The sequence below is a fragment of the Lonchura striata genome, chromosome 5 (assembly GCF_050655825.1).
Source record: "Lonchura striata isolate lonStrDom1 chromosome 5, ASM5065582v1, whole genome shotgun sequence".
Classification (NCBI taxonomy): Eukaryota; Metazoa; Chordata; class Aves; order Passeriformes; family Estrildidae; genus Lonchura; species Lonchura striata.
The window spans coordinates 10,822,819-10,849,365 of record NC_140707.1 but is presented as its reverse complement, the minus strand read 5'-3'; the positions used below and the strand labels follow the sequence as shown (position 1 = coordinate 10,849,365).

The 26,547-nt window shown below is 42.8% G+C and overlaps 2 protein-coding genes across 9 annotated transcripts in view; both read right to left on the bottom strand.

The window, feature by feature from the left end:
- KIAA1549L (KIAA1549 like) overlaps positions 1–2,165 on the bottom strand; it is a 129,649-nt gene extending 127,484 nt beyond the window's left edge. Inside the window, exon 1 of the mRNA XM_085582356.1 lies at positions 1,988–2,165. Coding sequence (XP_085438482.1) covers positions 1,988–2,165 — 178 coding nt within the window. The remainder of the gene's footprint in view (positions 1–1,987) is intronic.
- A 4,191-nt stretch (positions 2,166–6,356) lies between these two features.
- The window catches only part of HIPK3 (homeodomain interacting protein kinase 3), a 69,608-nt gene continuing 49,417 nt past the window's right edge, over positions 6,357–26,547 (bottom strand). For 5 of the 8 annotated variants that reach the window (XM_085579629.1, XM_085579628.1, XM_085579633.1 and 2 more), the window contains 13 exons: positions 24,293–24,412; positions 22,536–22,622; positions 21,491–21,675; positions 20,559–20,718; positions 20,025–20,148; positions 17,658–17,779; positions 17,371–17,498; positions 17,104–17,265; positions 15,877–16,161; positions 14,051–14,191; positions 12,382–12,617; positions 11,989–12,113; positions 6,357–10,342 (listed from right to left, as the gene is read on the bottom strand). In XM_085579629.1, coding sequence (XP_085435755.1) covers positions 9,884–10,342; positions 11,989–12,113; positions 12,382–12,617; positions 14,051–14,191; positions 15,877–16,161; positions 17,104–17,265; positions 17,371–17,498; positions 17,658–17,779; positions 20,025–20,148; positions 20,559–20,718; positions 21,491–21,675; positions 22,536–22,622; positions 24,293–24,412 — 2,334 coding nt within the window. In that variant the 3' untranslated portion in view covers positions 6,357–9,883. The remainder of the gene's footprint in view (positions 10,343–11,988; positions 12,114–12,381; positions 12,618–14,050; positions 14,192–15,876; positions 16,162–17,103; positions 17,266–17,370; positions 17,499–17,657; positions 17,780–20,024; positions 20,149–20,558; positions 20,719–21,490; positions 21,676–22,535; positions 22,623–24,292; positions 24,413–26,547) is intronic. The other 3 variants (XM_021527592.4, XM_085579630.1, XM_085579631.1) reach the window with 1 other exon arrangement.

Here is a 26,547-nt window from a genome sequence, read left to right as displayed (position 1 = left end):
CCACGTGCTGCACAGAAATCCAAAAGAAGACTGGAGCACTTATCCATGAGTGTGTGCATCTGTACACATATAATTTACCCAAAGAGGCAAATATTGCCCAGTGGAGAAAGCTGTAGTAAAAATGGTGCATGACAAGTGCTGTTCTCAGTGTTTACTGCATCCTGCATCACCACTTGGACTCCATGGCAGTAGATCAGCTCTATTAATCACACACATCCCTATAGTAATCACCAAAATAAGTAAAAGCACCTTTGCTTAAAAGAAACCCAGGCCTAGACTGCTCTTTATAAACATTCTTAGACACAAACTATGTTCTTGACTGAAAATTTGGCCTTACCACGTTTTGCTCCTGACTTCAATGGGAGGCAGCACTGCATGTGCTCTACGCCTCTGGAAGGCAGAGCTTTCAAGGTTAATTGACATCCAATTTATGCACCTCAGCAATCATATCTAGCGATCAACACGGCACAGGAGTAGTAAAGTTTTATTTGCAATTTCAGCTGGAAAGCTCAAAGCTATCAAGTACAACAAATTATGTTTAGCATCTTAACGTAACTACCCAATAATCCAGAATTCCCAGACCAAGCCTATCAGCGACAGTATTTTCCACTGTGTGGGCAGTGTACACTGTGATTATGTACTTTGGCTTGGTGCTGTTGTTGCTTCTCACCTCTTTTTATCTTTTCCAAGCTGTTGGCTATGAGATACCTACAAATATAGAGTTTTTGAACTCTATTGGATTTCTTCACTTAACAAATGAGATCATGGCTGTGCCATAAATGCTTGCAGACCACAAAGGAAGAAACAGAATTTTAACACTTTTCATCCTGCTCTTGAATCTCATCCCGGAGCGTGAAGAGGTGTCTTGTTGCATTGTCAGAAATACCTCAGCTTTGGCAGCTGAGCTCTGAGAGCCTGGCTACCTCCAAGTGAAGGAACGCATAATTCGGTGTGGTGAGAGAGCACCTGGGACATCCAGACTGACTTCACAAGCAAATGGCTAAAAAATTAGCTATTCCTCTGATCATGGGTCCATTTGTGTTACAGAGGTAAATCAGGCTGTGGTATTTACATGCCCAGCACAAGTAATGCAGTAAGAGGCACTGTTCCACCAACCTACAACCTGCAGACGACAAACCTTATTATGTTATGGCTGTAAAACTGACAGCAATTGTATACAATCACTGAACATATATGTTAACAGCTTCAAAATGCGGACTCACATCCCTGGTCCTTTCTTAAATCCAGAGGAATTATCTAGCTCTATATCAATTTTAGCCTCTTTTAGCATAGCCTCGGAATTATATTTGGCATCTCTATCTGGCACATACAATAACTGCCAGCAACAGTAACCGTTTCTGCATCGAGGTCACCGAGCATCTCCACTGCTGTGAGAAGTCTGGAGAGCACAGGACGCTGCCCGACTCAAAAAGTCCAGGAGAATGGGAAAAATATAACCCAGAAATCGTCGGAGCTTTCGGCGGCATTTGAGATTTTAGCTCAGATCTCAGCAGAGCTTGCCCTCTCCTAACCCCTCCTTATCTCCCCCTCCTCCCCACAACATACACACACACAGAATCCCTAGAATCGATCCTCCGGTTTAACAAAAGCCTCTGCCCGTCCCTTTCTCTGCAAGGAACAAGACCTAACCCAACTATCCCGTCCCACAGGAGATGTGCCAGGCAGGCAGCCCGCGGGCGGCGGCAGCGCTGGCTGCTCGGCGAAAGGCACAAAACCCGAGCATCCCCTGCGCACAGCGAAGCCTCCGTTCCGCGAGCGCTAAAAGGGATGCGGCAGACAAAGAGAAGCGCCCGGCGCCCCCCGCTCCCGGCGGCGCCGGGCACCGGGCACGCTTCCCCTCCTCGCCGCGTCCCCGCGGAGCGCAGCGCGGCCGCGGCGGCTGAGGCTGCTCGGCGCGGGGCGCGCCCCGCGGGGCTCCGCGGCCAGGGCGGCGACGGCCCCGCGCAACTCCCGCGGCGCTGCTTACCCGGCTCGGCGCGGGCGCTGGGCAGGACGGCCGCGATGAGGGCCAGCAGCAGCAGGGCGGCCGCGGCCGGGCCCGCTGCGCCGCCCGCGGGCCGGGCGCGGCGCGGGGCCGCGGGGCCGGGCGCTGCCTCGGGCCCCGCGGGGCGCGCCCCGCTCCGCCCGCCCGCCGCCCGCCGCATCCCCGCGCCTCGCACGGCCGCGCTCAGCGGGCAGCGCTGCCCATCGCCGGCCGGGCTCTGGAGCGGCGGCTCCGCAGGCGGGCGGCGGCGGAGGGGGCGGAGCGGGGGCCCCGCATGCCGCCCGCGGCTCTGCCCGCACGCCGCGGGACGCGGGGCCGCGGCTGCTCGGCCCCTCGGGCTCCGGCGCCGCCGAACGCGGCTGCACCCACAAAGGGCTCTGGGCGCCACCCGCGCCGGCCCCGCTCCCCGCCCTCCGAGCGCGGGGAGGCGGGAGCGGGGGCGGCGCCGCCGGGGCCGCGGGGACCCCTCCGCCGCCCCCCGCGCTCCGCGGGGCCGGGCGGGAGCGGCCGCGGGGGCGCCGGGCTCGGCCCCCGCCCGCCGGGACAGCGGCTCTGGGGATGTGTCACCGCCCCGTGCTCCGGAGCCCGGCACCACCTCGGGGCGTAAGCGGAGGTGCGTCCGCTCGCAGCGGCGCTGCGACGCGGCGAGGCTGGAAGTCCCTCTCTGTGCTCCGAGCTGGGAGCCGCCGAGCCGGGACATCTCCAAAGATGTCCCTCGTTATCCCAGGGACCAGCCAGCACCTCCTCCCGGCAAAGCAGCCCGAGCCCTACCACAGCGCCAAGCACCGCCGGCAGCATTTCTGCAAGCGCAGAAGCAGCTCTGAGAATAAAGGAGCTCGAGTGTACCGCAGGAGGTGACCAAAGCGGCAGCCGTGTCCTCAGCCACCCGCTGTGCCAACACAGCAGAGGTTTTCTCTGGTCACCCCTCTCCTGTGCTCGCTCCATCACTCCCTCCCTGGCTGGGATGGGGCTCAGACATCCAGACTCAAAGGGAAGCTCCAAGACAGAGGATCCTCTCTGTTTTGCTTTAAGGTACAGCGGGAGATCAACACGCAGCGCACGAGATGTGTTCTGGACAGCAGAGGGGTCAGCCCCAGCTGCTGCCTGGGTCACGGTCACACCCAGCACTGGGGCAGTCCATTTAGTGTTTTCTCCATGTCCTATCTGCATCAGAAGCAGCGCGAATTCTTTATTCTGGTATCGTCTCTTTCCTGAACTGCATCCATGAATTCTTTCAGTCCCAGACCATGCCTGCGGGCAACAGGCAGTGATGCTGGGAGGAGGAGCGGTGCAAAGGTGGCTTTGGAGCACAACACGCTCCAGGACCCCGAGAGCTGATCCTGAAAGGCTGCAGCGTTGCTTACATGCGGGAAAGCTGTGCCAGCCTCCCAGAAATTCTGCTCTGATGAAAGTTGTCGTGCTGAGAAATTCTTAGAAGTCAGGTTTGAGGTGGAGCAAGCCTCAGCATGGGCCAGCCACAGCCTGACACCCTGGTACTCAGCTGCTGGCAGCATCCAGAGCCCTGACAACCCATAATTACACATTTATCCGACTGCTTCAGCACGCTCCTGGTGTCACCAACGCAATTACGCTGTCCCATTTCCACCGTTTTACTTTTCTCCCAAATCACTAATTCATTCCGTGCAAAATTAGCTTCCCCTTGATGAGTGCTAGCGATTAGCCAGAGCAAAGATGGCAGTTTATGATTATTATTATAGCGAAATGGAGCTTGCTTATCACTCTGCTTAATCCAGGGCCAGCACGTTTAGTGCGGGGCCCTCTGCTGGCACCTTCAGGGAGCCCCGCACAAACCTCATTTCATCGTTTTCCTATTTTTCTGGGTTTTGACATAACTCGACTTTGTAATACAGCCATCAATAAGTTAATCTGGACAGCACTTTTTTCAGTCTAGCTCTTAAGCATTATGGTTTTCTCTTAATTTTCCATTACAGTGTGTATGCATGTATTATGTAGAAAATACAATGAGCAGATTGACTTGTTATTTCAAAGGATTTTAAAAACGTGTATTTTCCAGAATGAGGATTGGATCTTTTACAGCTAGTGAAAAATCACTGGGGTCTTACCAAACAACTGTAGTTAGCTACGTCCTAAACTTAGCTTTTCTAGTCCTGTTTGGGTTGGGTTGTTTGTTTCTTTTTTTACCAGATCCAAAACTGCTTTGCTTGCAGTAGACCTACCCCGAGTCTTCTTTTTATGAGGGAACCCATAAGATGAGGATTTAATTCATGGATGAGAAGTGACTGTGGCCAGGCAGTGACTTCTGTGTGAAGCTGGTGACAAGTCATGGTACTTCTTTGCAGCAGAACAGTTGGTGTTTCTCATTTTCATGAAAATCTCACTCCCCAAACACAACCACAGAATGGAGTCCAGCCACCAGGCACCTCTGCCACCAGGCTGTAGGTGCTCCCAACCTGCCATTTCAGGGTCTAAGGAGAAGAATACATCCAAATGCGTATTTGCATAAAGCTTCATCAGCACAGAGCTTCATCACTCTAACGAAGAATACTCAGTGCTGTTCCCCAGGACAAGGGCAGGTAGAATTATCTGAACTCGCTTAGAACAGAAACCCACCCCTCCTGAGAGAGAAAATGCAACTTCCTTCCTACAGGTGGAAGGCAGGAAGATATAATTAACATTAATCACCGTCAAACCTTACCCGTGACTTAATAAGCCTTCCTGCACAGCAGGACAGTCACAGTCACAGTGTGGGGAGAGGCAGGAGGGGCTGCAGCCTTTCCCGGGTGCTTCCAGAGCCCTGCACTGCTCCAGACAGCACCTGCTGAACACCAAGGGCCTGCAGGGAAGCTGCAGCTCTCTAGTGGGGAGCAGCACTGCCCACAGCCCTCCCAAAAGTCCCACCCAAAAGTGCTGCCTCTGTCCCCGGCAGGAGCTGGGCTCAGTGTGCATGAGCTGCAGGGATGAGTGCGACTCCACCACCATCACCAGCACTGCTTTGTGAGCTGTACCAAACAGCAGCTTCTCCATTGCCTCCCAGAGACTGATCATCTGTCCAGCTGAAAACCCAGGCTAATTCCCTGAGACAACACAGCTTCACCCTGAGCCCCTTTGTCCTGCTGCAGATCTGCAGCATGTGACAGCCCCATTGATTCTGGAAGCCTTTCCTTGAATGAATTTGCCACCTTAATTGCAGTACCAACCTGTACTTTGCATTTAGTGACAGGGAAAATACCAAATTTTAAACCACTGTTTGTCATCCTAAAGACAATAAAAGAGCAAGATGACTTACAAGTATCTGCCTGTCCAGAGGATGGGAAAAAACATAGGGGACAGTTGTACAGCATTACTAACAGAAAGCAAGAACAGAAAATACTTCACAGGCAGAGTATTCACTTGGAAAGGCTCAGGCTGCCTTTCCTTGTTTGTTAGATGTTGCCAAAGTGAGAGTGTGAAATGCACCGAGCCAGTGGCCCTATTTGCTATGGGAAAAATGGGATCTAGATACCAATATGCATTTAAAAGTCAACAATACACAAAGCTAGCCATAAAGAAGGGAAAGGAAGGAGCTTTCGAAGCCACAGGTGTCTGCAGAATTTGGACAGAGGTGTTTACACATCACCTGAGGCACAGAGCTGCAGGAAAAGCTTTGCAGACACTGTGACCAATTGCACTGCAGAGCAAGCACAGCGACAGATCTGATCCTTATCAGACTTTACCAGGATCTGATCCTTCCATTTAGCAATTTAAAGCTTTCTGTCAACTCGGAAATATTGTGGTATCAAAAATTTACTGCACTGTCCTGTCAGCCTTTTAGATTTCTTTTCAGACTGACCCTAAAACGCAGAGCTAGGCACAGAAACCATCCCCCCCACAAACACCTGCGTGCACCCAACCACCAGGTTTAGTCAGCACTGCAAACCCATGGCAGAGTGAGCACATTTGGCTGACAAAAGCACGGCCAAATGTGCCTTCCATGGATGCTTGGTCCATAGCAGGTGGCCATCTGGTGCCACTGACCATGTGGGGCCATCTGTGGCAGCAGCAGCAGCACCTTCCTGCTGGCCAGGCTGCAGTTGCCACCAGCTTGGCACAAAGCTCAGCAGCAGCGAGGTGTCTGCTGCTGTCTGGGCCAGATCACCTTCCTCTGAGGTTGTAAAAGTGGGACATCCAGAACAAAGAGCCTTCGAGCTGTGGCTGCACTAAAGATAGCTTCTCAAGACCCTCTGAAGCAAGCCTTGAAAGCTAGCAAAATTTAAAATTTCAGAAAGAAGCTCAGTTGAATGATTACATCAGAATTTAGAGCCCGCTCAGTGAATTTTCACCATCTTTGCCTTCATGTAACACAGCAAAAAATAAAAGCCACCAGAAATCATCTGCTGCAATATATATTTTAATTCAAAGTGAATCTTGACAGTAATACACCATAAATTCTTATTTTGACACTCACCAAAATAGTCACCTGGAAAACCCGCTTTTTGTGACAAAGTACAGAAGGCTTGGTCACATTTAAATCACTGAGAACTAGAAAGAAATACTATCGCAAACTGTAAGAGACATTACATCCATAAAAAATTTTCCCAGTCCTCATATTGTAATATTGCACAGTGCAATTGCTACATGGCGAACTAGTGTAGCAGAGAAATCCAAAGCAAAAAAAAAGCCACAAGTCTACAAATTGTTAAACAGTAACAGTTCAACCTTATTCATCAAGTCTCTATCACTGGGTGTTTCTAGAACAAGTCTTCCTACAGCTTGCAGTGTGATTTAACTTTTACTTAACACAAACCACGTTAATTAGCAGTAAAAACAGAAAATTTAAAAATTAAAACAAAACAAAAACAGGAGTTAATACAGTAGCATATTTGACCAATAAAACACCCTGAAGTTAAAAACTGAACACAAGAAATTCATATAAAACCTTGCAAATTAAAGTAATATGCAGATATGCAATTCCGTAGTCATGCAGTGTTTTATTTAAAAAAGGCATTAAAACGGTATTGTGTAAAAATGCTTATCAGAGGATGACTTTTTTCACAGAAAAGGCCCTCACCCTGAAAGCTTTTTCTTCTGCAGATGGGCCCCAGACACTTGCAGGGACAAGAGTCTGTTCTCTCTGAGTATATTGCAGGAGGAGGGGGAAAAGTCACCTGGTGTGTTGAATTTAAGCTGTGACAGGATCCCAAATATTTCATTCTTTGAAATGCAGACATTTCTAAGATTACAATACAAAAGAAAGAGCAGCAGATCTAATTTGGGGCACATTTCCAGCAACCCTTCCCTGCATAGGGCAGGGTACTGTGGTGATACACAGAGAACCATGCCAATTGAACAAGCACGTCAGCTCCAAACCTTAAGCACAGGAAAAAGAAATTACAGAAAATACATCAGACCCATGATGATCCCCATGGCCCCAGGAGAAAAAGAAAAAAAAAAGAAAAAAAAAGGAAAAAAAAAAAGCAGGTTTTTGTTTTTTTGGTTGTTATTGTTGTTGTTGCCACAATACAAAAGTCGATGTGCTCCGTTTGCATTGGTGGTTCTTGGTGTGTCCATTGCCTGCAATGGAGTGAGCACCAAAAAAGGGACAGAAAACAGCATGAGTTTGAAGTGGTAAAGGTGGACATCCAATTTGACTCCCCATGTTTAGGCTTTACAAGCGTGTTGGTAAGATTTCAAATTCATCAGGATACTCCTAGTTGCTAATGTATACTTTATATACACACACATTTGTACAAAATGCATAGATTACTAAAAACATTGAAACTTTTGGGAAAAGTTAGGTTTCTTCATTTTCAGTGTGATTAAAAATGTACTGCTGGTATTTTTTTTTATGTTCTAATACTGTTGTATATTAGTTATTACTTAAAAAATAAATCAAATGCAGGCACATTTATTTCATTCAGACATTCATTAAATAAAACACTGCTTGTGTTAGTGGAGTAAAGAAAAAGATTACCAGTTATTAGCTTATTGACAGAGTTAAAACTCAAATGCTTTGCACTCTTATTCCAGTCAACATTGCAAGGATTGTATTCCAGATTTTGTTTTTAAAAAAGTTAAGTCAAGCCCGCAAGATGCAGCTTCTTAAGTGTCTACACAATGCCAATATGAAAACATAAAAAAATTAAGTTACATTAATACATCCACTTATATGCAGTGATGAGCTCAAAGTTAATGGAGATAAAATACTGATGCAAATAACACACCCCAAAAAAACATATGCAATCATCTTCCATCATTTACAGTATAGTAGTTACAACACTTCAAACATGAAAACAAAATAAAAATTAAAAAAAAAACCAAACCCAAAACCCAGCTTCTATTTCATGTAATTAGACTTGTACAGAAATTAGAAGGCTAAGAAAGAACTAGTTAATCACCTAATTTCACAGCTATCTGAAGTGGCAATCATTATATAGCAGCTTATCTATGATACATTCAAGATAAATGATACAATTTATTACTTGCCCATAAGCTAAAACACAGCCTCAGCTTAATACCTTCCATAAATCCCATCTCTACACTACAGTATACTTGAGGTCTATGAAAAAGTAGCTACCTTTTATAGGAAATGGATGATTAAGTCTTTGGTGCTGCAAAAGCAACTTCATTTGAACAAAACAAAAAACGAAAAGACACACTTCCTAAGGAGAAAAAAAAAAAAAATGCAAAAAGCATGTAATTTACGTCCCTGACGGAATGTATTAAATAAGCAAACACCCACAACAGGCTAAAACAAATACTATTCATGTAAAAAGACTAAAATCTCTCCCATGCATAAATGAAAGATTGCACACAAAGAACTCACATCTTTTTCAAGCTTCAACAGTAAATATTCTGCTACTAGTTATTAAATACTGCATGGTTTGCTCAAGCTAAGATTAAACCATATCATGGATCAATGAGCACTTGGCTTCTCCTTTCATTAGCTAGTCAGTCATGCCTACCTCACCTCTAAACATTTTATTATATCCAATTAGACAAACACTTTTAAATAAACTACTTAGGTCGTATTGCAGTTCCATTTGCCAGTATGAAATACTGTCTCGCGTGTCACTACTCAATAGCTACTGAATCAACTTTCCTTAAGTACTACTAAAGTCCTGTCTTGAAGCTAGGTCATTCTGGGGGGGAAAAAAAAAGACAGCAAAATTCAGCTACAGCAAAACATGCTGCCTTCTCAATCAGGAAAATACACCCAAATACTAAAATAATACCACACAAAACCCAAAATGAGCATTACACTATCAAAAAATCAGCAGATCTGAATTTTTAAGTGCTGCAGTCCTCAACATTTATATATAAGTAATAACATTAACAACCTCAAATATTTAAGGCACTATGTGTGGGAACAGTTTACAATGCAGCTGAGATTATTAGGACAACAACATTTAAGAGCAATGTTTAGGCCTTTTCTTTGCCCATGCAAAAGACACATGCAATGTGAAGAACAACAGCTCAACTCTTAGATAAGTGACTCAACATTTAAACACCGAGATACGCAACACAAACGAGTTACTCCTACACCATACTGCTGACACATGTGCATCTGTTGCTCTAGTTCTGTACACTGAATGGCTTCCCAAATGTAGACGTGTCTTGCACTAGTTAGAAGGCAATTTTATAAAAAATAGCAGGAGCAAAACCAGATTTCTGCTCCCATAGTCACCTGTCTAAAGTTACTATATAAGAAGATAACATGACCAAAGACAAGTTATACCAAATGTGCAAAACACATTAAAAGTGAGTTTGTTTTTTTTTTTTTTAAAGCTCAGAGTTGTTTAAATTGCACCCAAGTCTACACGATTCAAAAAAATAATTTTCCTGTTGTGCCATGGCTAATACGCAACCAACGCCACGTTTCCCCTGGGAGCGAGCCCCCGCGCCGTGCGCGGCGCGCTCTCACATGAAGGGGAACTGGCTGAGTTTGCTGGGGCTCAGCGGGAAGCCCGCGTAGGCGGCGGGCGAGGCGGCGACGTACGAGTGGGGCGGGAAGAGGGCTTTGTACTGAGTCTGGTGCACGCAGGGGGAGGGCAGCAGGCGGGGGTCGATGCCCACGGGCAGCTGGCGCACCACGCCGCCGGCGGGGCCCAGGCCGAAGGCCGGGCGCTGCAGCAGAGCTCTGGAGGCGCAGGGCGAGGCCAGCAGGTGCGGCACGGGCGGCGCCGGCGAGGCGAAGGGCAGGATGGCGGGCTGCCCGCCCAGCTGCGAGCCCCCCGGCAGGTGGCTGGGGCTGCCCTGCGGCAGGGAGAACGCGGGGCCCGCGAGGAAAGGCTGCTGCTGCTGCTGATGCTGATGCTGATGCTGCTGATGCTGCTGCCTGCGCGGGGCGAAGTTCCCGTTCCACTCCAAGTGCTGGACCTGGCCACACACACACAGAAACGGGCAGGGCTTAGCGATCCCCCGAGCAAAGAGAGTGGGAAAAATGGAGGAGAATGCACTAAAACTAGTCAACTTAAAATCGGGAGGAATATAGAGACAGGGACTGTTAAATGCTTCGACAGAACAAAAAAAGAGATACATTAGCTATTTAGGTAGCAGCACAGACAATAAGAGATGGAAAACGGAACACAAGTTATTTTAATGTTCTTGCAAAGGGGGGGGAAAAAAAAAGGATAAAATGCCATGCTGGGCTGTTTTAACAGAAATACCATGTATCACATGAGCAAGGTGCTTATTCCACTCTACTCAGCACTGGCTTGGCATCAATTGGAAGTGCTGCATTCAGTTTGGGCACCATAATGAGGCACAAAGAGGACAAATAGGAGAGAAATTTTAGAGGAGAGCAGAAAAAATAATAAACGGATTGAAAAATATCTGAGACAACTAGGCAAACAGAAGTCTAGGTCTATGATCACAGGAAGATGTGGCAATCATTAACAGTTATAAAGAGCAAAGACTAAAAATCAATTACTCCCATTAAATGATGCAGACTTCAAACTACACAGGGCATCTACCAAGGAAGGAATGATCAGCATAAATTTTTGTAATGAAAATAACATTCTACACTTTCTGCCAAGAGGCTGAGGAGCTGCAGACACTGAAGAGATTAAAAATTAATACCATGCTGATCACATTAAGGTTTGCTTAGAATTAATTAAACCAATCCTTTTGCATAATCATGCAGAAAGGGAGACCGTGTCACCCACCCAAATGTTTCTTTCAATCTAAACTATTCAACTCATTATTGCTAAATCCTCTTATCTACATATAGCATGCTTTCATTTAGCATTTAACTGACAATATTCACAGTCTCTCCGTAAGACTTAGACAAACAGGTACTGCTGTAACATTAATGCACCTCCAGCTATCTAACCAAAAGCTCATTGCAGCTACAGCTCCAAGATTAATTAATTAAAAGGGGCTTAAGCTTGATGTCATGTGTCCACTTCAGTCCTCAGCCACAGCAGACACATTTGCTGTGTTGTTGGGCAATGATAAAAGTAGCTTTTAAATTAGCTTTAGGTATCTTCTAACATTGGATGGAACTACAATCACAGTCTCATCTCCCCTCTAGCTTCATTACCTGGCAGTAAATGTAAGAAACAGATGAAATAGTTGGATTCGCTGAGCTCTATCTCACCTCTGGCTACTCAAACTAAAAGATTTTCATGCACACTACTGACAGAACAACACTGAGATACAGCTGCAGATTTTAACTGCACACTATGAGTAGTTTAGCATTTGGATGTAGGAATAATAAATGCTAACATATTTTTCTTTTTGTCTCGCATTTTGATATTGTGCATGCATTGACAATTTTCCCAGTGTGGCTTTTCTGTTATTTTTTTAAAATAGAGTCAGCTGTTTTACAAAAATGACCCAAAATGAAAGACACTTACGACTTCGTAAGTCGAAATCTGTTTTTCAATATTTGAACACTTCTTTAATCAAGCTGCTGAAAACCTGCAGCTGCCACAGACTGCAACTGAGACTGTGAGCATTCAGTTTGGAACTCAACTTCTCCAACTCCGCATTTGGAGCTCGTTGGAGGTGAGTGCACGTACCTGACTGAAGTTTCCATGGTGCTGATGGAATGCTGATGTCAGTTTCTGCTGACGGCTCCCCACCACAGACTGGTTTATTCTCCCCAGGACAGACCGACCCTTTCTCAGTGGCTGGCACGGAGCATCTTCCAAGAAAAAAACAAACAATGTTATGCTTCTGTTGTCACAATTCTCTTCTGGCAAAAGTTAGACAAGGCTTCATTTGCTTAAGCATGCAGGGAGAAATAATAATACAATACACCAATTAAAGTCAAACCCTAGCACTGTTTAGGAGTGGTTACTACAGATCAGCAGTTGTATGGGTAGGTCAAAATCTTCATGCATATATATTGAATAAATACTGAAACTTCTGTTCTCATCTACTGGCACAGAAAAACACCTGAACTAACTTACCTGTATTCACCATCTGTTCCTCAAGATGTAACCTGTTTTCAAGTCTAATGGGTGGTACCACTACTGTGCAAACAGTTGATTTGGTTTCAGGGTTAACTGAGGCTCTTGCTTCCTTATTTTTATTGTTATTGTCTACAAAGCCATTTTCCACAAAGGGGCTGTCGTGTCCTGAGGAGTCTGAGCTTGGGGAACCATCCACCGTATCACATCCACTTTCCTGCTCTTCATCTGACATACTGTCACAAAATAAAAGTATTGCAATGAAGCAAAGAGATTTTTATGATAGAGGTATATTTTATTAAATGAACACATTAAATTTATAGAAGTGAAATTACTCAAATGTGGATAAAAATGATTGTAATTAGATAAGCACATATATTCAAATTCATCCTACCCATAAATTGCAAGGCTCAAAGAAAAGAGATAGCTTCTTAATATTTAAAATTGATGGAATACATGCTTAACTTAAAGCATACAAGAAACAGCAGTGAGTTTACTAATGCCTGAAGATATGGTCAAGTCCTTTAGTGATTTTTACAGCTCACGTAACATGTCCTTATTGCATGTTGTTTAAAATAGGACAATACAAATAAAACTACTTAAGAAAATTAACTTTTTTGTGAAAAGTACTTTGACATTAGGAGGGCCAGCACAAAAGTCTGCAGATTTAACCAACAGAATTGGGTAATTACGAGTAGGTTTTTCAAGTAACAAACAGTGATAATGTGACATCTCCTGAGCAATTAATTGTACTTCTGTATTATTAACTTTTGATTCAAGTTGCTAATTATATTGACTTAATATAAGTAGAATGCTACTGAAACCAGAATCCAACACACTCCTCTGCTATTGACAAAGTTGAATTACCAACAGGAATCAAACTACAGGTCAGCTGCTTACAATTCAAAGAAAATATAAAATCAAGTAGGTCTTTATAAAAACTTATCTGAATTTTTGAGTGTTTTGATATTACAGAATATCAAAGGACTGACAATGTTAACTACCAACCAGTAAGACTGATGCAGACTGACAAGTCTGGTGCAGACCCAATGTTCCACCTCCTTGCCAATATATGCTCTGATAGAATCTTTAATTATTTTAAACAAATATTTTTTTCCGTTATGACCTTAATTAGAATTCATTTTGCACAATGAAACTGCTGACAGCTCAAGCCAGACATGCGACAGTAAAGATAAAAATATTTAAAATCTGTTCAAAGCAACACTGTTCACCTAAGTGAGCCTTACATTTAATAGAAGAAAAAAGGCATCAATATCATTAACGATTATAAGATACACAATGGGAAAACCAAAGGCTGAAAACATTAAAAAATATGTGGTAACCAAATCTGCCACATACTACTTAGGCTTATTTAATCTTGCAACTCGAGATTTTTATTCCAAAGAAGCTGCATGCAACGTGCTTATATTTTCTGTGTGAGCACCATTCATTCAGTATTCTGAAAGCTTCCACTGCAGCAAGACAGATCTGTTAGGAATGAGAACAGAGCAGCCTGTGCTGTGCAACTGTAGGCCAGTAAATCAATTTTTAAACAGATCATTTACCCTCACCAGCTGGCAACGTAACAAAACTTGTGCATTTTTTAGTATCAATGGGGCCTGCTGTATACTAATATCTTTCTTTTTGCTGCAAGAGCCTGAGTTTTCACCTGCTGGATCTCTTGCAAGGAGAGGGGCTGGACTGCTCCGAGGAGCTGGTGCTGAGCGTGCTGTCGGGGCTGCTCAGGGAGCACACACGGTCAATGTTCAGGGTGTTCTGGCAGGCCTCACACTCCAAGCTCCCTTTACACCTGCACACAAAAACACAGTCAGCAAACACACCATTCACCACTCATCTAGGTGCAACTGTGGGATAAAAAAGGGTCCCTTATTACAAAAGGCCCCTTAAATGTAAATTAACATCCAATTCCTTGCTTCTTTTACATCAGGTTTTAAACCTTTATGGTGTTCTTTTTTGAAACCTACTAAATGGATTTTTTTTTACTGAATCAATACTAAAACAAGTAGATTAAAGTGTTCTACTACAGCAGTTCAGAGCCCTGAAACTTTTGACAAAGCTTAGATTTAAAATACATGCTACTCCAGCTCAGAACTATTACAAGTAAAAATGAAGTCCAAACATTAAACTTTTAAGCCTTGCATGCATCAGTGATGGCTCTGTGAAAGAAAACTCCAATGGGGGACAACACCCAGCACCTGCTTTTGCACCCAAAGGTTCACCTTTTCACACTGTTAGGGAAGTATTTTCTACCCACAGGTATGTAATAGCATCTACTGGATGCTACTGCTAGAATGGTAACATTGAGTAAATACAGCAAGAATATTGTTCTTCAACAAATAAAAAGGGCATGACATTATTTTAAAAACCCTAAAAAACCTATGGTTTTAAAAGGCATAACACACACACAGATTGATGAGGTAGATTTTTGACAGTGCTGTTCCCTTTCAATAACAGTGGTACAGAGTTAACTTCCTGCTAAAATTTGATTAGGAGCACAATGTTTGTCGTTTTTAAACTCAGATTCATTAACTGTGCTGATGCCTACAGAGGCTACCTGGAACAGAGGCTAGACAGAGTTAAAGAATAAAGTAGGGATCTATTGAAAGGCCTTCACAGGATCCACCTTGGGCAGCACAAGAGCCCAGCCAGGGCTACACCCAATATGGACCCAGGATGGATGACTGGTCAGGAGTTTTCACATTTTTGTAAGTTTTGGTCAATTTCCATACTGGGGTTAATTCTCCAATTACTGCTTCAGGTTATGAAGTCCAATCCTCTCAATCTGCTCTCCTCAATTCACTGCTGTTTACACTTTTTGGGCCTGAAGCTGCAATGGTGTCCTTGGGTTGGAAAGGATTGTTCTGTCTGACCAGACTGTGAAGAGAACTCGCTAACACTCCATATGAAGTTCAGAGTTACCAAATCTGGAAACTATGAAATCCAAACCTGAAGGCATGGGTGCTCATGATGCCTTGTGAAGGCTGAGCTAGAGCAGAGGCTGGACAGAGCTAAGGAATAAAGCAGGGATTTATTCAAAGGATCTCCTCCATGGATCCACCTTGGGCAGCACCAGAGCCCAGCCAGGGCTGCACCCAAATGACCCAAAATGTCCCAAAATGCACGAGCGCTCCCGGGGCTCTCCCTGGGATCAGTTCTGCTCCATTGGCACCTTGGAGTTCATTGTCCCATTCCAGCTTCAGCCCAGGCAGCCCCATCCTGCTTGTTTTTCTCTCTCCAGCCCACGGTGTTTGTGCTCCTGGGCTGAGATTTGGATCATTTGTCCTTGGTCTCCAGCTGGAGCAGGAATTGTTTTGTGTCCCTGCTCTGTGCAGGGAGCTCAGCATCCCCTCATGTGACGCCAGACCCACCCACTAAAGCAGCACAGAATGCGAAAAGCAGAAAAGCTAAACCTGAGGCATGGCTAAGCCAGCTGTATTTAAGCACAGCCCAACAAGAACCAAGGCAGATGCTCACTCCCTCAGCGAGTGTGTCCGTGCCACGTCGTCCTCGTCGGTGTCACTGCTGATGGTGATGACGCTGACGGCGGGGCTGGGGGAGCCGGCCAGGAGCAGCGCCCGGGGGCTGCCGGGGCCAGGGGCCAGCCTGACCGAGGCCTCGCAGCAGCCGCCCTCCCGCCCCTCCGAGTTGAGATTGTCCTGTGCTTCTATACAGCTTATTCTCTTGACAGCCTTCAGGTTGAGGATCTTTGGAGAGATAAAGGCTGAATTTTGGATATTGGTGTTTTGTAGCATGTTGCTCCTGTGGAGGAAACGCATCGTTCGGAGTTTAGTGAATCTCCACCTGTGAAAACTGTGGTGTTTTCAACAAAACCAAAGCAAGCAATGTAGCCTAAACCACCAATTTAGAAAACAAGCAGGCAATGTAGGCTAAGCCACCAATTTAGAAAAACACAGTACAGTAAACACAAGCAAAAATACTTGGCATGGATAGTTTCAGAAAAAAAAGATACCAAGTATGTAATATCAAAGACATCAACATCAAATACAGTATACTGAAAATCCCATGTTCTCATAAAGGTAAAAACAAATGAAAATCCCATTTTGGTGAAAAACAAGCAAACAAAATCCAGACAGATTTCCTGCAAATATTCTTCTTTAAAACAAAAGTTGGTAGCCTCCAGATGAACCCTTGCTTAATATAAGACTGATGACACTGCCCACACAACCCATACTTTCCCCCTTAAGGAGCATCCCACACCTTTGCCACTACTTTGCATGGCACTGGGGCATATTTTCTTCAGCAAGCAGCTGAAGTATTTTTGGCTATCAGTGAAAGATGACTGCAAGGCACACAGCAACCCTGTTATACAGCCTCTCTTTATTTTCAGTTGTCTAAACCTGATATATCCTCCCTCACATAAACTTAGGAATATCTCATTAAAGCTACCTCAGGACATTCTTATACCTTTCAAAGCCTGTAAAGACAACATTCTGCCATGACAGGCGCAGACTAATAAAAAAAGAATTAAAACTAGTTAGTATTGCAAGTATTGCTCCATCTAGTCTACTATCAAAATAACATTGAAAACCTAAAGAGAAAGGACACATTCTTCTAAAAGAATGTCTGAGAGGAATTGTGTCCAACAAAGATGTCACTTCTGCAAGTTGTTTCCTTGCCCACAAAACAACAATAACAGCTATGCTGTCTTTGAGTGTTCCGTCTCAGAAATATTCTACCCACCTGTTCTGGCACAGTTTGTTCCTCTTGGTAGCTGCAGGCTGAGGCCAGACAACGTGTGCAATGCCCACACTAATTGGCTGAGGGGCAGACAAGGTTATCTGATGTGTTAAAAGAGGCTGTGGTATCATTGAGCTGTAGTGGGTGCCCTGGGTAATCATCTTCCTGAGGAAAAGGAAAGGCAGGTTTATACTGCAGGTCGCTCTCTGCAGCACCCCCAGCCCTTGTGAAATCACAGCCCCTGAGGTGTGGCACAAAAGCAGGACTCACCCCCAGTCTCCAAGCCTCTGTGGGCCAGCCACAGGATCAGAGGCCAGAGATGTGGCTGGAGCTGCCACTGGTGCTACCTGCTGCCATGCAGGAACCAGGATCTGCTGTGTCTGGTTGGACCACGCCTGCTGGGAAGCACAGGAGGTTTTATGGCAAAGGCAATTCCCTGGAGTTACACTCACTGCTTGGAGTTCAGCACAGACCAGGACAGGGACTGCGACAGAACTCTGCATTTCAAAACATTCACTACTTAAATAAGTAAGAGTTTTGCTTTCAAGTAGACCAACCTGAGAAAGGATTCCTGCTCGAATCTGTAGTGGCTGAATTGCATGGGCTTGGGTCACCAGTGGAACTGCATTATCCACCCTCAGGGAGAAACTGGTGGGTTTGCTGTGGCTTGTAGGAATTCCTTGAAGGGAAAAAAACACACACCCAAGCTTTAGGCAAACAGCAGTCTTGCATGTATTTTCTGAGCAAACACAGAGAAAAATTTTAAAACATTTCACCATTTTTTAAAATGTGTTTATGATCTAATTCCATAATTTAGACTTTCAAGCCAAACAAATTAACACCTAAAAGATTTTTGTGCTGTAACTTATCTGCACAAATATTTGAGCTGTGGTTTCCAGAAAGAACTGCCAATAGCTACTAGTTGGAAACAGACTACTAGAAAGAGGAATGACTTTGGCAGAAAGTTCTGCAGAGCTAAGCATTTACTCTTTATCACAAACTACATTAAAAGAATTTGAAAGGAAGCAGGCAAAAGTAAGCAGAACTGAACGTCAAAGCTTCTCAGAATGGACTCCTGCACACCTCATGCTCTGTATTTCCAGCAGGCTGAAACACATTTCTCTCAGCTTTTATAGCTGGCAGTGCCACATGTATAATGTCCCTCTTTGTTACCATCTCTTTGGTGGGAAACAATGTAAAACCTTTTACTTCATCAAATACCTGCAGTAAATCCATAACCCCATTCCTGTCTTCCTCAAAATAATGCAAACTACAGCACTGCTCACCAGAGTATAATACAAAAAAGATGCATCTCATGCCTTGTATAGATTTCATTATTGTCACAGGAAACTAACACACGTACAGCAATACTGCAATGCTTACTGCAATAACAATTTTTACATAATTTACATAAAACTATAATGAAAGAGGAATTTTTCTAAACAGACATTGCAACAGAACAGCCATGCTTGAAGAAAATACTGGCTAGGAAAAGATATCCCTGATCTCATTTTCTAACTGCACTTCATGCCTTGTGCTTTAATCAAAGATTAAACATGAGTGTTCACAGGTAACCACTAAAGAATTACTACACTGAAGTTTATAAGTGCTCTGGCTGAGTTTTTTTTTAATCTTTACAGTACAGAATGAAACAAAGTTTTCATCTGATGTGATTCTCTCATGTCATAACACAATACTAAGTTAGAACCACGCACTTCAAAGCTTTTAATTTTGAAATGCACTTGACTGATTTTTTTCCCCACAGCCATCTAGAAGAGCAGCATCTTAAGTCTGACAGAAGTAGAGAGTTTTAGCACTTCAGATACTCCACAGAGCAGCCAAGCTGGGAAACTTTGAAGCAGTGCCAGATGCCATTAATATCCCTTTTCATCTGTGCCAGCAACTCGTCACCTATGTGATGAAAACAATATATCCCCTCCACTTCAGCTGTAGCAAAAATTAAATTTGGAAAGTTATCATCATATTAAGAATACAGTATAAAAATCACAGATAAAGTGTCTGCCTGTGCTGTTTCCTTTTCTATAAATCACCTTATTCATCTGGGAATAATGAAAACAATAGTCATTTTGGAGTATGCCATTGTGTAAAGAACATACATCATTTAAATAATTAACTGTTCAGAAGGAAATCTCTGTGAAGCAGCCTGTGAATAGTCAGACCTTTCTTGAATTTCTGGAACCTAAGGTAGATGCAGCTGCTACAAATAATATTACTGATAAAGTCTGCTGTATCTATCTTTATCTACAGAGATTAAGACTTCCTAGGCTTTAAGTTTAGGTTGAATATTTCTGGTTTGTTTCATTTCAGAGTGCCATCTAGTGTGAATTCCAAAACTTTAAAATGCAGAGGGAAAACTGAGGCCATTCTTAAAAAAACCTACTCCCTATAAATTCTGTAACTTCGAGACCTGATCTCAACACAAAGCTGAACATCACCAAGATAAATAAACTACATCTTTGGAACAAAGACTATAATCAAGCTAAGTTAATAAGTAAACAACATAAACTGCCTTCCCATTTCCATAATTCCATAATTGCATAAATAAGACACTAATATTCCATCTATCCTGTTTCCTCTCCAATTTTATTTCAGAACATCCTCATTGCTTCTCCTTTCACATTTTTTTCTCCTATTTTATCCAAGACATAAATTTATCTCTGTGTGTGTAGTATATGAAGATGGGCTCTGCATTGCTTAAATCATTTTCTGCAGGTGCTGATTTGCTGTTTCATTCAGAAAGGTGCAGTGTATCTGCATCTGACTCACACGCTGATTTTTAATGACATAATTAAGTTGGCTTAAATATAGACCTTAAGTGGATATAACAGAAAACTCAAATATTGCTAACAGCCAGGCAGTAACACTCCTATTTTAAGAACTGTGACAATTACAGATAAATATACCTTGAATAGCTGGAGGACATATAATCAATGCTTGCTGGAAAACATCACTGCAACCAAACTGAGCAGTTCCTGCCTGCAGTGGAATTCCTTGGTGCAGAACTGAGTGGGCAGATGCAGTTAATGCCTAAGGGAACAAATTCAACACAGGCAAGGTTATAGTAACTGGGAATCTACATCTCTCACACACTTGTTCCACCACTTTATATAGTAAATAACGAAAACAAATTATAAAAATGAACATTTCAAAGCCATTGCACAGGAAGCCATCACACTGGGCCACTGGAGGGCACCAGAATACAGCACTGGCAACCCCAGCTTGTAACTTAATTTGAAACTTATTCAAAATGACTCGTTTAAGAAAACATTAGGGAAAAAATGAGAGTACAAGACACAAGATTTTGCCATTTAACAGATGCAATTTTTTCAATTATTAAATAACTCAGAAAAACAACATTAGCTGAACTCACAGTAAAAACAAAACAAAATAAAACAAAACCAAGCCAAACCAAGAAAAACATGAACCATTGTTTTTACCTGACTTCTTACTGGACCAATCTTGGCAAAGCTTGCAGTCAGGTTGGCAGCACTGCCTGAGGCAACTGATCTCATAAGTGATGATTTATTGCAATTGCTTAAGTCATACAGGTTTGATCGGCATTTGCAAATATCCATTATATGAAAGCAGGACTTCACTCTATCAGAACCAGAAAATAAGTTGCTTTAATCACTATTTCATGTCATTAAAGGTAAAAAAACAATTCCCCAAAATAAGGGAAAAAAAATTAGTTCAGACCCCACGTTTCCCAGTTTCACAGAATGGGATCATGCACACAGGTAGAAAAACAAAAACACTGCTGTTACTATGGCCACATCAAGCCTCTCTGATGCGTATTTTAAATTCAAGAAAAATACTGCTGTCTCTTTCTCTTTCCATGTGACACCATTTTCTAACAGCTGTGTACAAACAGAAAAGAAGGAAATTAAATAGATGGAAAAAGCTTGCTCTTTCAGTGAAATGCTTGCAACTTTAGGAAATCCACGGTGAAATATACAACTCCAGAACTGCAAGAAAACTTTCAATATATTCCACATTAATCAATACATGAAAGGAAGTATCTGAGATGTTAACCTCAAGAGGAAATGCCTACTCTAGCCCTCAATGACTGACAGGAACTAGGGCTCCTCATTACTTCCAAAAATCACACCCAAGTTTCTGCACTGTTGGAATTTTAACAATCATGCATAAAAACAACTTAGAAATCTATTGCTCTGTTACTTTCAGAGAAAAACATAATTATTCAAGCAGTTTCCTTGACCCAATAGATGTATCTAATACTGCAAGCACTTGAAAGAATTTTCTAAGACACTGCAAAAATGATGAAAGTTTTTTTTTTCTCTCTGATACCAGAAGAAACAACACTTTTATACAAATGAATTGCAACAACAGAGATTTCTATGCTACATACTGGTTGCTATGAGGAAAATCGAGAAGGTGCTTCATGGTAACAAAAGAATGGTTCAGGGTCTCAGCTGGAGTGATTCTTAAATCAGCATCGATAAGCAACATTTTCTTCAACAGACTGACAAATTCCCTCCTATCTGCCTTCTCTGCCAACAGGTCACTTCCTTCCAAATCCATCACCATGTTCACCTGGCACCAAACAAAACAGTCAGATAGAAGATATGCACATTAGTTTAACTCTTTCTGGTATTGTTTTCTGCTATAAAATACTAATATTCAGCACTTTTATCACATGGGGCATGGTGGATTTGTCTTAACCCAAAACAGCTGGCTTGGAGTTTGTGACTTTTTTTAGGCATGCACACTACTCCCCCTTGCAACCTCCCCTGTTAAAAATTGCTGAAGGCTTTATTCCAGTCTGGGACTTGGAATTTAAGAAGTAAGATTTCAAATAAAGATCTTTTTATGGTCTAATTCAAACTACAGAGTTGATCCTCAAAAAAACAATTTCAAGCACATATTAATGCTAACCTTGCAACAAGATTTGATCCTTTTTTCAGGATGTGAAAGACAACAAAAAATTGCCTTTTCTTATTGACTAGAAAGGTATAAGGCTAAAGAAAAGTGAGGAAATAGTTATGTTTTTTAAAGCAAAATTTAAAAAACTACACTTAGAATTACATTGTTACAGTAATAGAATTATACTGGAAATCAAACAATAAACAAAGCAGGTTCCATATGTATTCTTTGCCACAGTGGCAGATAAGGTAGAAGGGAAAATATACATTTTACACAAAACTCAAGGGTTCCCCCACCACAAGGACAAGTTCCACTGTTTAACACAAGCAATGGAAAAGAAAGATCTTTATTAAAACCTCAAAGGGCTGACACAGCTAGACATTTTTCTCGGAGCAGTAGAGAAGAATGAATATGACTGAGACACAAGAAATAATATTCTAAGAGGCATTTCTTTCCAAACCAGTAAAATGTTTTAAAATCACCAGTCATTCTCACATATTCCTTTGCAAAGGAAGGAGACTAATACTCACGTGCACTATATCATCCAAACTGTTGAAAATATACTTTCTGGCCTCTTTAGACTTCATACCTGTTTCTGCCTCATGTTCTTCCAATGTCTCAACAAAAGAAAAGGAAAGCTGAGTTTAAAATCTGTCAAAAAAGGTCACCTATAACTACAAAGTAACTTTATGTATTTATTGACATAAAGAAAACACTAGAAAACACTATTTTTTTCCCAAATAATTACTGTATCAGTTATATATTCGTATGCTGTTTAACTGGCTAATTTCATTTTCTAAATCAAAAGACACTAACTACAATGTTTTCCATCTGACAAATCACAATACTGGATTACAACAGATAGTTTATGAATCACACAGGAAGTGCTGAAAGCCTAGCAAAGAGCAGTTTAATGAAACTCTTATATTTTTATATATCACAGCTTTTCTATTATTGTATTTTACCAATTTTCTCAAACTCAAGACCTAAAACCCCAAGCAGCAGCAATATCACATCACTGTAAAAGAAATAAACAAAAAAACAGGTGGTATCTGTTCAACTTGTTTTCTCTTTTCTTTCTCTTTATTATGATACTTTTATTCCTCCACATACACAAGTGGTGCAAATATTTTAAATACTTCAGTATGAAACAAAAACATCCTCGAAAATGGATGGTTTATGAGTTGGTATAGTACCTCCTGTTACCATTTTCCTTCTTCAACACAGACAGCACCAGTAGGCTGGTGGTGCAAGAGGCAAGGTGGGACTTCAGAGAAAAACTTTTAACACACAGATTGCAGAAAAGCTTCCAAAATGAACTTGGACAAAAATTACAAGTAATGAGCAACAGCCCATATCAAAACTCCTAATTAATCTCTGCAAGGTAACAAAGAGCTCCTGGAACTGGGGAGGGCTGTCTGCACCAAGAACGGGCTCTGACACGGAGAAGCCAGATGTAAAGTGCCACCTAAAGCCCAAGTGCTTGAGAAAGCAGAGGGAGGGATTAACCAGGTGTGGGTGTAATTGCAGAAATGTTACATAACCCCAGTGCAGCCCCGGATTTACCAACTTGCTGGGGGGACTTATGCAACCCCTGCTGGGAGCTGGCAGCTGTTTATTACTGCAGAGATCCCTGTCAGCCCCAAGTGCTGCCTGAGCCCTCTGTAAACCCAGGGAAGTTGGGCCATGAAGCAACACAATTTTTAAAAAAGTAAATTATTTGGGTAGGAAGCAAAAGCTCTGCTCATGGCCAGAGTTCAATAATGCTGCTTAGAGAGAAGCAAGGTGTGCAGAACATTAAAGTACATTTTAACTTTGACTGCATTCACTGTATTGCACCTTTCAGCCAACAAAGGTTGTTTTAGCAAGAGATCTAAAAGAAATGAGCTGTACACAGCCACGTTATTTCTTAATCTCCCTTTTCTCCTAGGAACTTCTGCAGCCAGTTCTGGACAAATGTTGTCAGAGCAGCAGTGGGCCACAGAGACAAATTTCTCACATGAAGCAAAAAGCAGTAACCAAGCAAAAAAGAGAACAAAACAAACATATTCATTTAGCACCTCTGGAGATACAAGGCTTAATTTGAATTCCCCACCTGGCAGCCACAAAGTGGCCACAGCACAGCCTGGCAGCTGCACCTTGGGGACCAGAAAAAATGGAAGGGATAAAGAGCAGGAGCTGGTAAAAACCACAGGAGATGCACCAGGGACATAATGGTCTTGGAGTGAATCTTGGCTTCTCTGCTCATAGCATATTGTGCTGTTTTCTACTACATTCTCCTGTTTACCTTTAATCTCCAACTAGAATATGGTGCATCCGTTTCTCTACAGAAAAATCTTGCAGTTTTCGTTCCCATGCTTAACAACTGCTCTCCTGGCAAACCTTGAGTCTGTGAAATGTAACGAATCTGAGGAAAAAACACAACAGGGAAAGTAAGTAAGTTACCTCTTGTTTTCAAAACGTGATCCCCACACAGTTAAAAACTTTTAATTTCATTTGAAAAATGACAAAATGAACGGAGCTCAGAGTTCGACAGCTACATCTTACAGAAGGGAGCAGTGCTCTCTCCATCTCTAGAGAAAGCCACACAAACAAACCTCTCAAGTGACCTATATAAGCAGGATTTTTAGGTTGGTTCACAGGAACAAGGAGCTGGGAAGAGTGGCTGTCATTACCCCCTCAACCCACTCAAATCCTAAATGTATTTTTTTTATTCTAAACAGGAAAATTGGTAGGAGTACTCTGTTTGCTTAAAGAACTTGGATGATTCTTTTTTTTTTTTTTGGCCTGTTCTCATTATGTAACTTGATTAAAATCCTTCCCATTTGCTGTTTCCAGTGTATCAGTCTTTACACATCTGACACACCTGCATTTCAAGGAAACATTCCATGTGGAAAGGGAGTGCCTGTACAAGCTCCAGGCAGCAAAAGGTAGTGTTGTTGTGCAAGAAAACTCTGCTGCTGAGTGTGGTGGGAATGGATTTGCTTTATGCCTGAAAGAAACTTTGCTCTAAAATGATCAAGATGCATTTATTTTAGATGATTTACTATGCATTCTGCATTACGTATCATAGTTGGTGATCAGTGGATTACCTAGAAAAGTTAAGTTTCAAGGCTTCAACAGAAATCTGTTGAAACATGACGTGTTTTAACTACTGTGCATGCAATGTCAACTCACTCTACAAGGGGGGAGTCATCCCAGAGGCAGTATTGCTTTCAAAAATTAAAAACCACTTTGGAATTGGAACTATAATCGGCAATAATTGAAAACCAAGTTTGTTGCAGGTTGGGATGGAGAGGGTACAGATTCCAGCAGCCAGGGCTGAACTGCTAAGGGCCAGGGTCCCACGCCACAGAAGGGCTGGAAAAGGAGGAGCAGCCAGGGAATAAGAGAGAAGAAAGGGAAAAATCAAAAGGAGAGAGTGGCCAAATGCACCAAATCAGAAATTGAGAGATGAGAAGACAAAGTCAATGAAAGAGAGAGGACTTCAGAGCTGAGAGTACCTGAGAGGAGAAAAACTGATGGGCAGTAGAGAGTACAAGGAACATGAGAGGCTTCTGCTGAAAAGTAAGTGACAGTTCCAGGTGGGGAGGAATTAAACACAATGCTGCCCACTTCTGGGGTTTAGTATTCTCCATAATTTCCTGCCTCAGGGAGAAAGGAGAATCCTACTCTGACCAGGAATGTTTCCAGATCATTTATAATGTCCAGAAAACAAAGAGTCTTAAAAAGTAGAGGGGAAAAGCCAGTGCATTAATTGAAAAATTCAGCAGTTAAGCACCTGTGCCCGTTTCTAATGAGTATTAAAGCTCAGAAGACAGGGCTGTTTTCCACTGAGAAATACAGCTGTTACTGCTTCTAACCACAAATGGATGTAAGAACTAAGAGCTCCCTTTCAAGGGCCAGTGCGCTGGCTGCCACAACCAGGGGGACAGGGGGGAAATGCAGCACAAAGCCTGTTTGTTTACTCAGTGACACACACCACATAGCAGGAGGATGGGAATTCCCTTGGAAGCCTTCTCCTGCTCCTGCTGAACTTCTGGATACTGAGAAAAGCCCTGAATCTAATTTCTCCAAAGCAAGTTTTGCAGAGCTGTTGGTGCACAGTTACAAGCCTGGTTAAAGCAAGATAATTCCTGCTCCTGGTGCAGAGGAGGTTGCAGGCCCTCTTCCACCACAACTTCTCCAACATGAGGATCAGGCAAGTTGCTAGATGAGGCTTCCAGCAAACTTGACTGATATCTAAAAGGTCAATAAATTTGCTGCATTCTTGGAAATTTTTGAGAGAGCATTATAGATTCTTTCAAAAAAAAAAAAAAAAACCTTCCCTTTATGCTTAAAAAGGACAGTGAATTATATGGTTTGTGAGATGTTTCCTCTTTTATTTTCCATTTTAACAGCAAGTCTGCAGAAATGTCTAAGTGCATCATAGCATCAACCCACATTCCATTCATAGCTCACTTCCCCATGTGAAACACTGCATTTTGTGTAAATGAAGGAAACTGAAATACAAAACACTACCAACATCAACACAAAATTAAT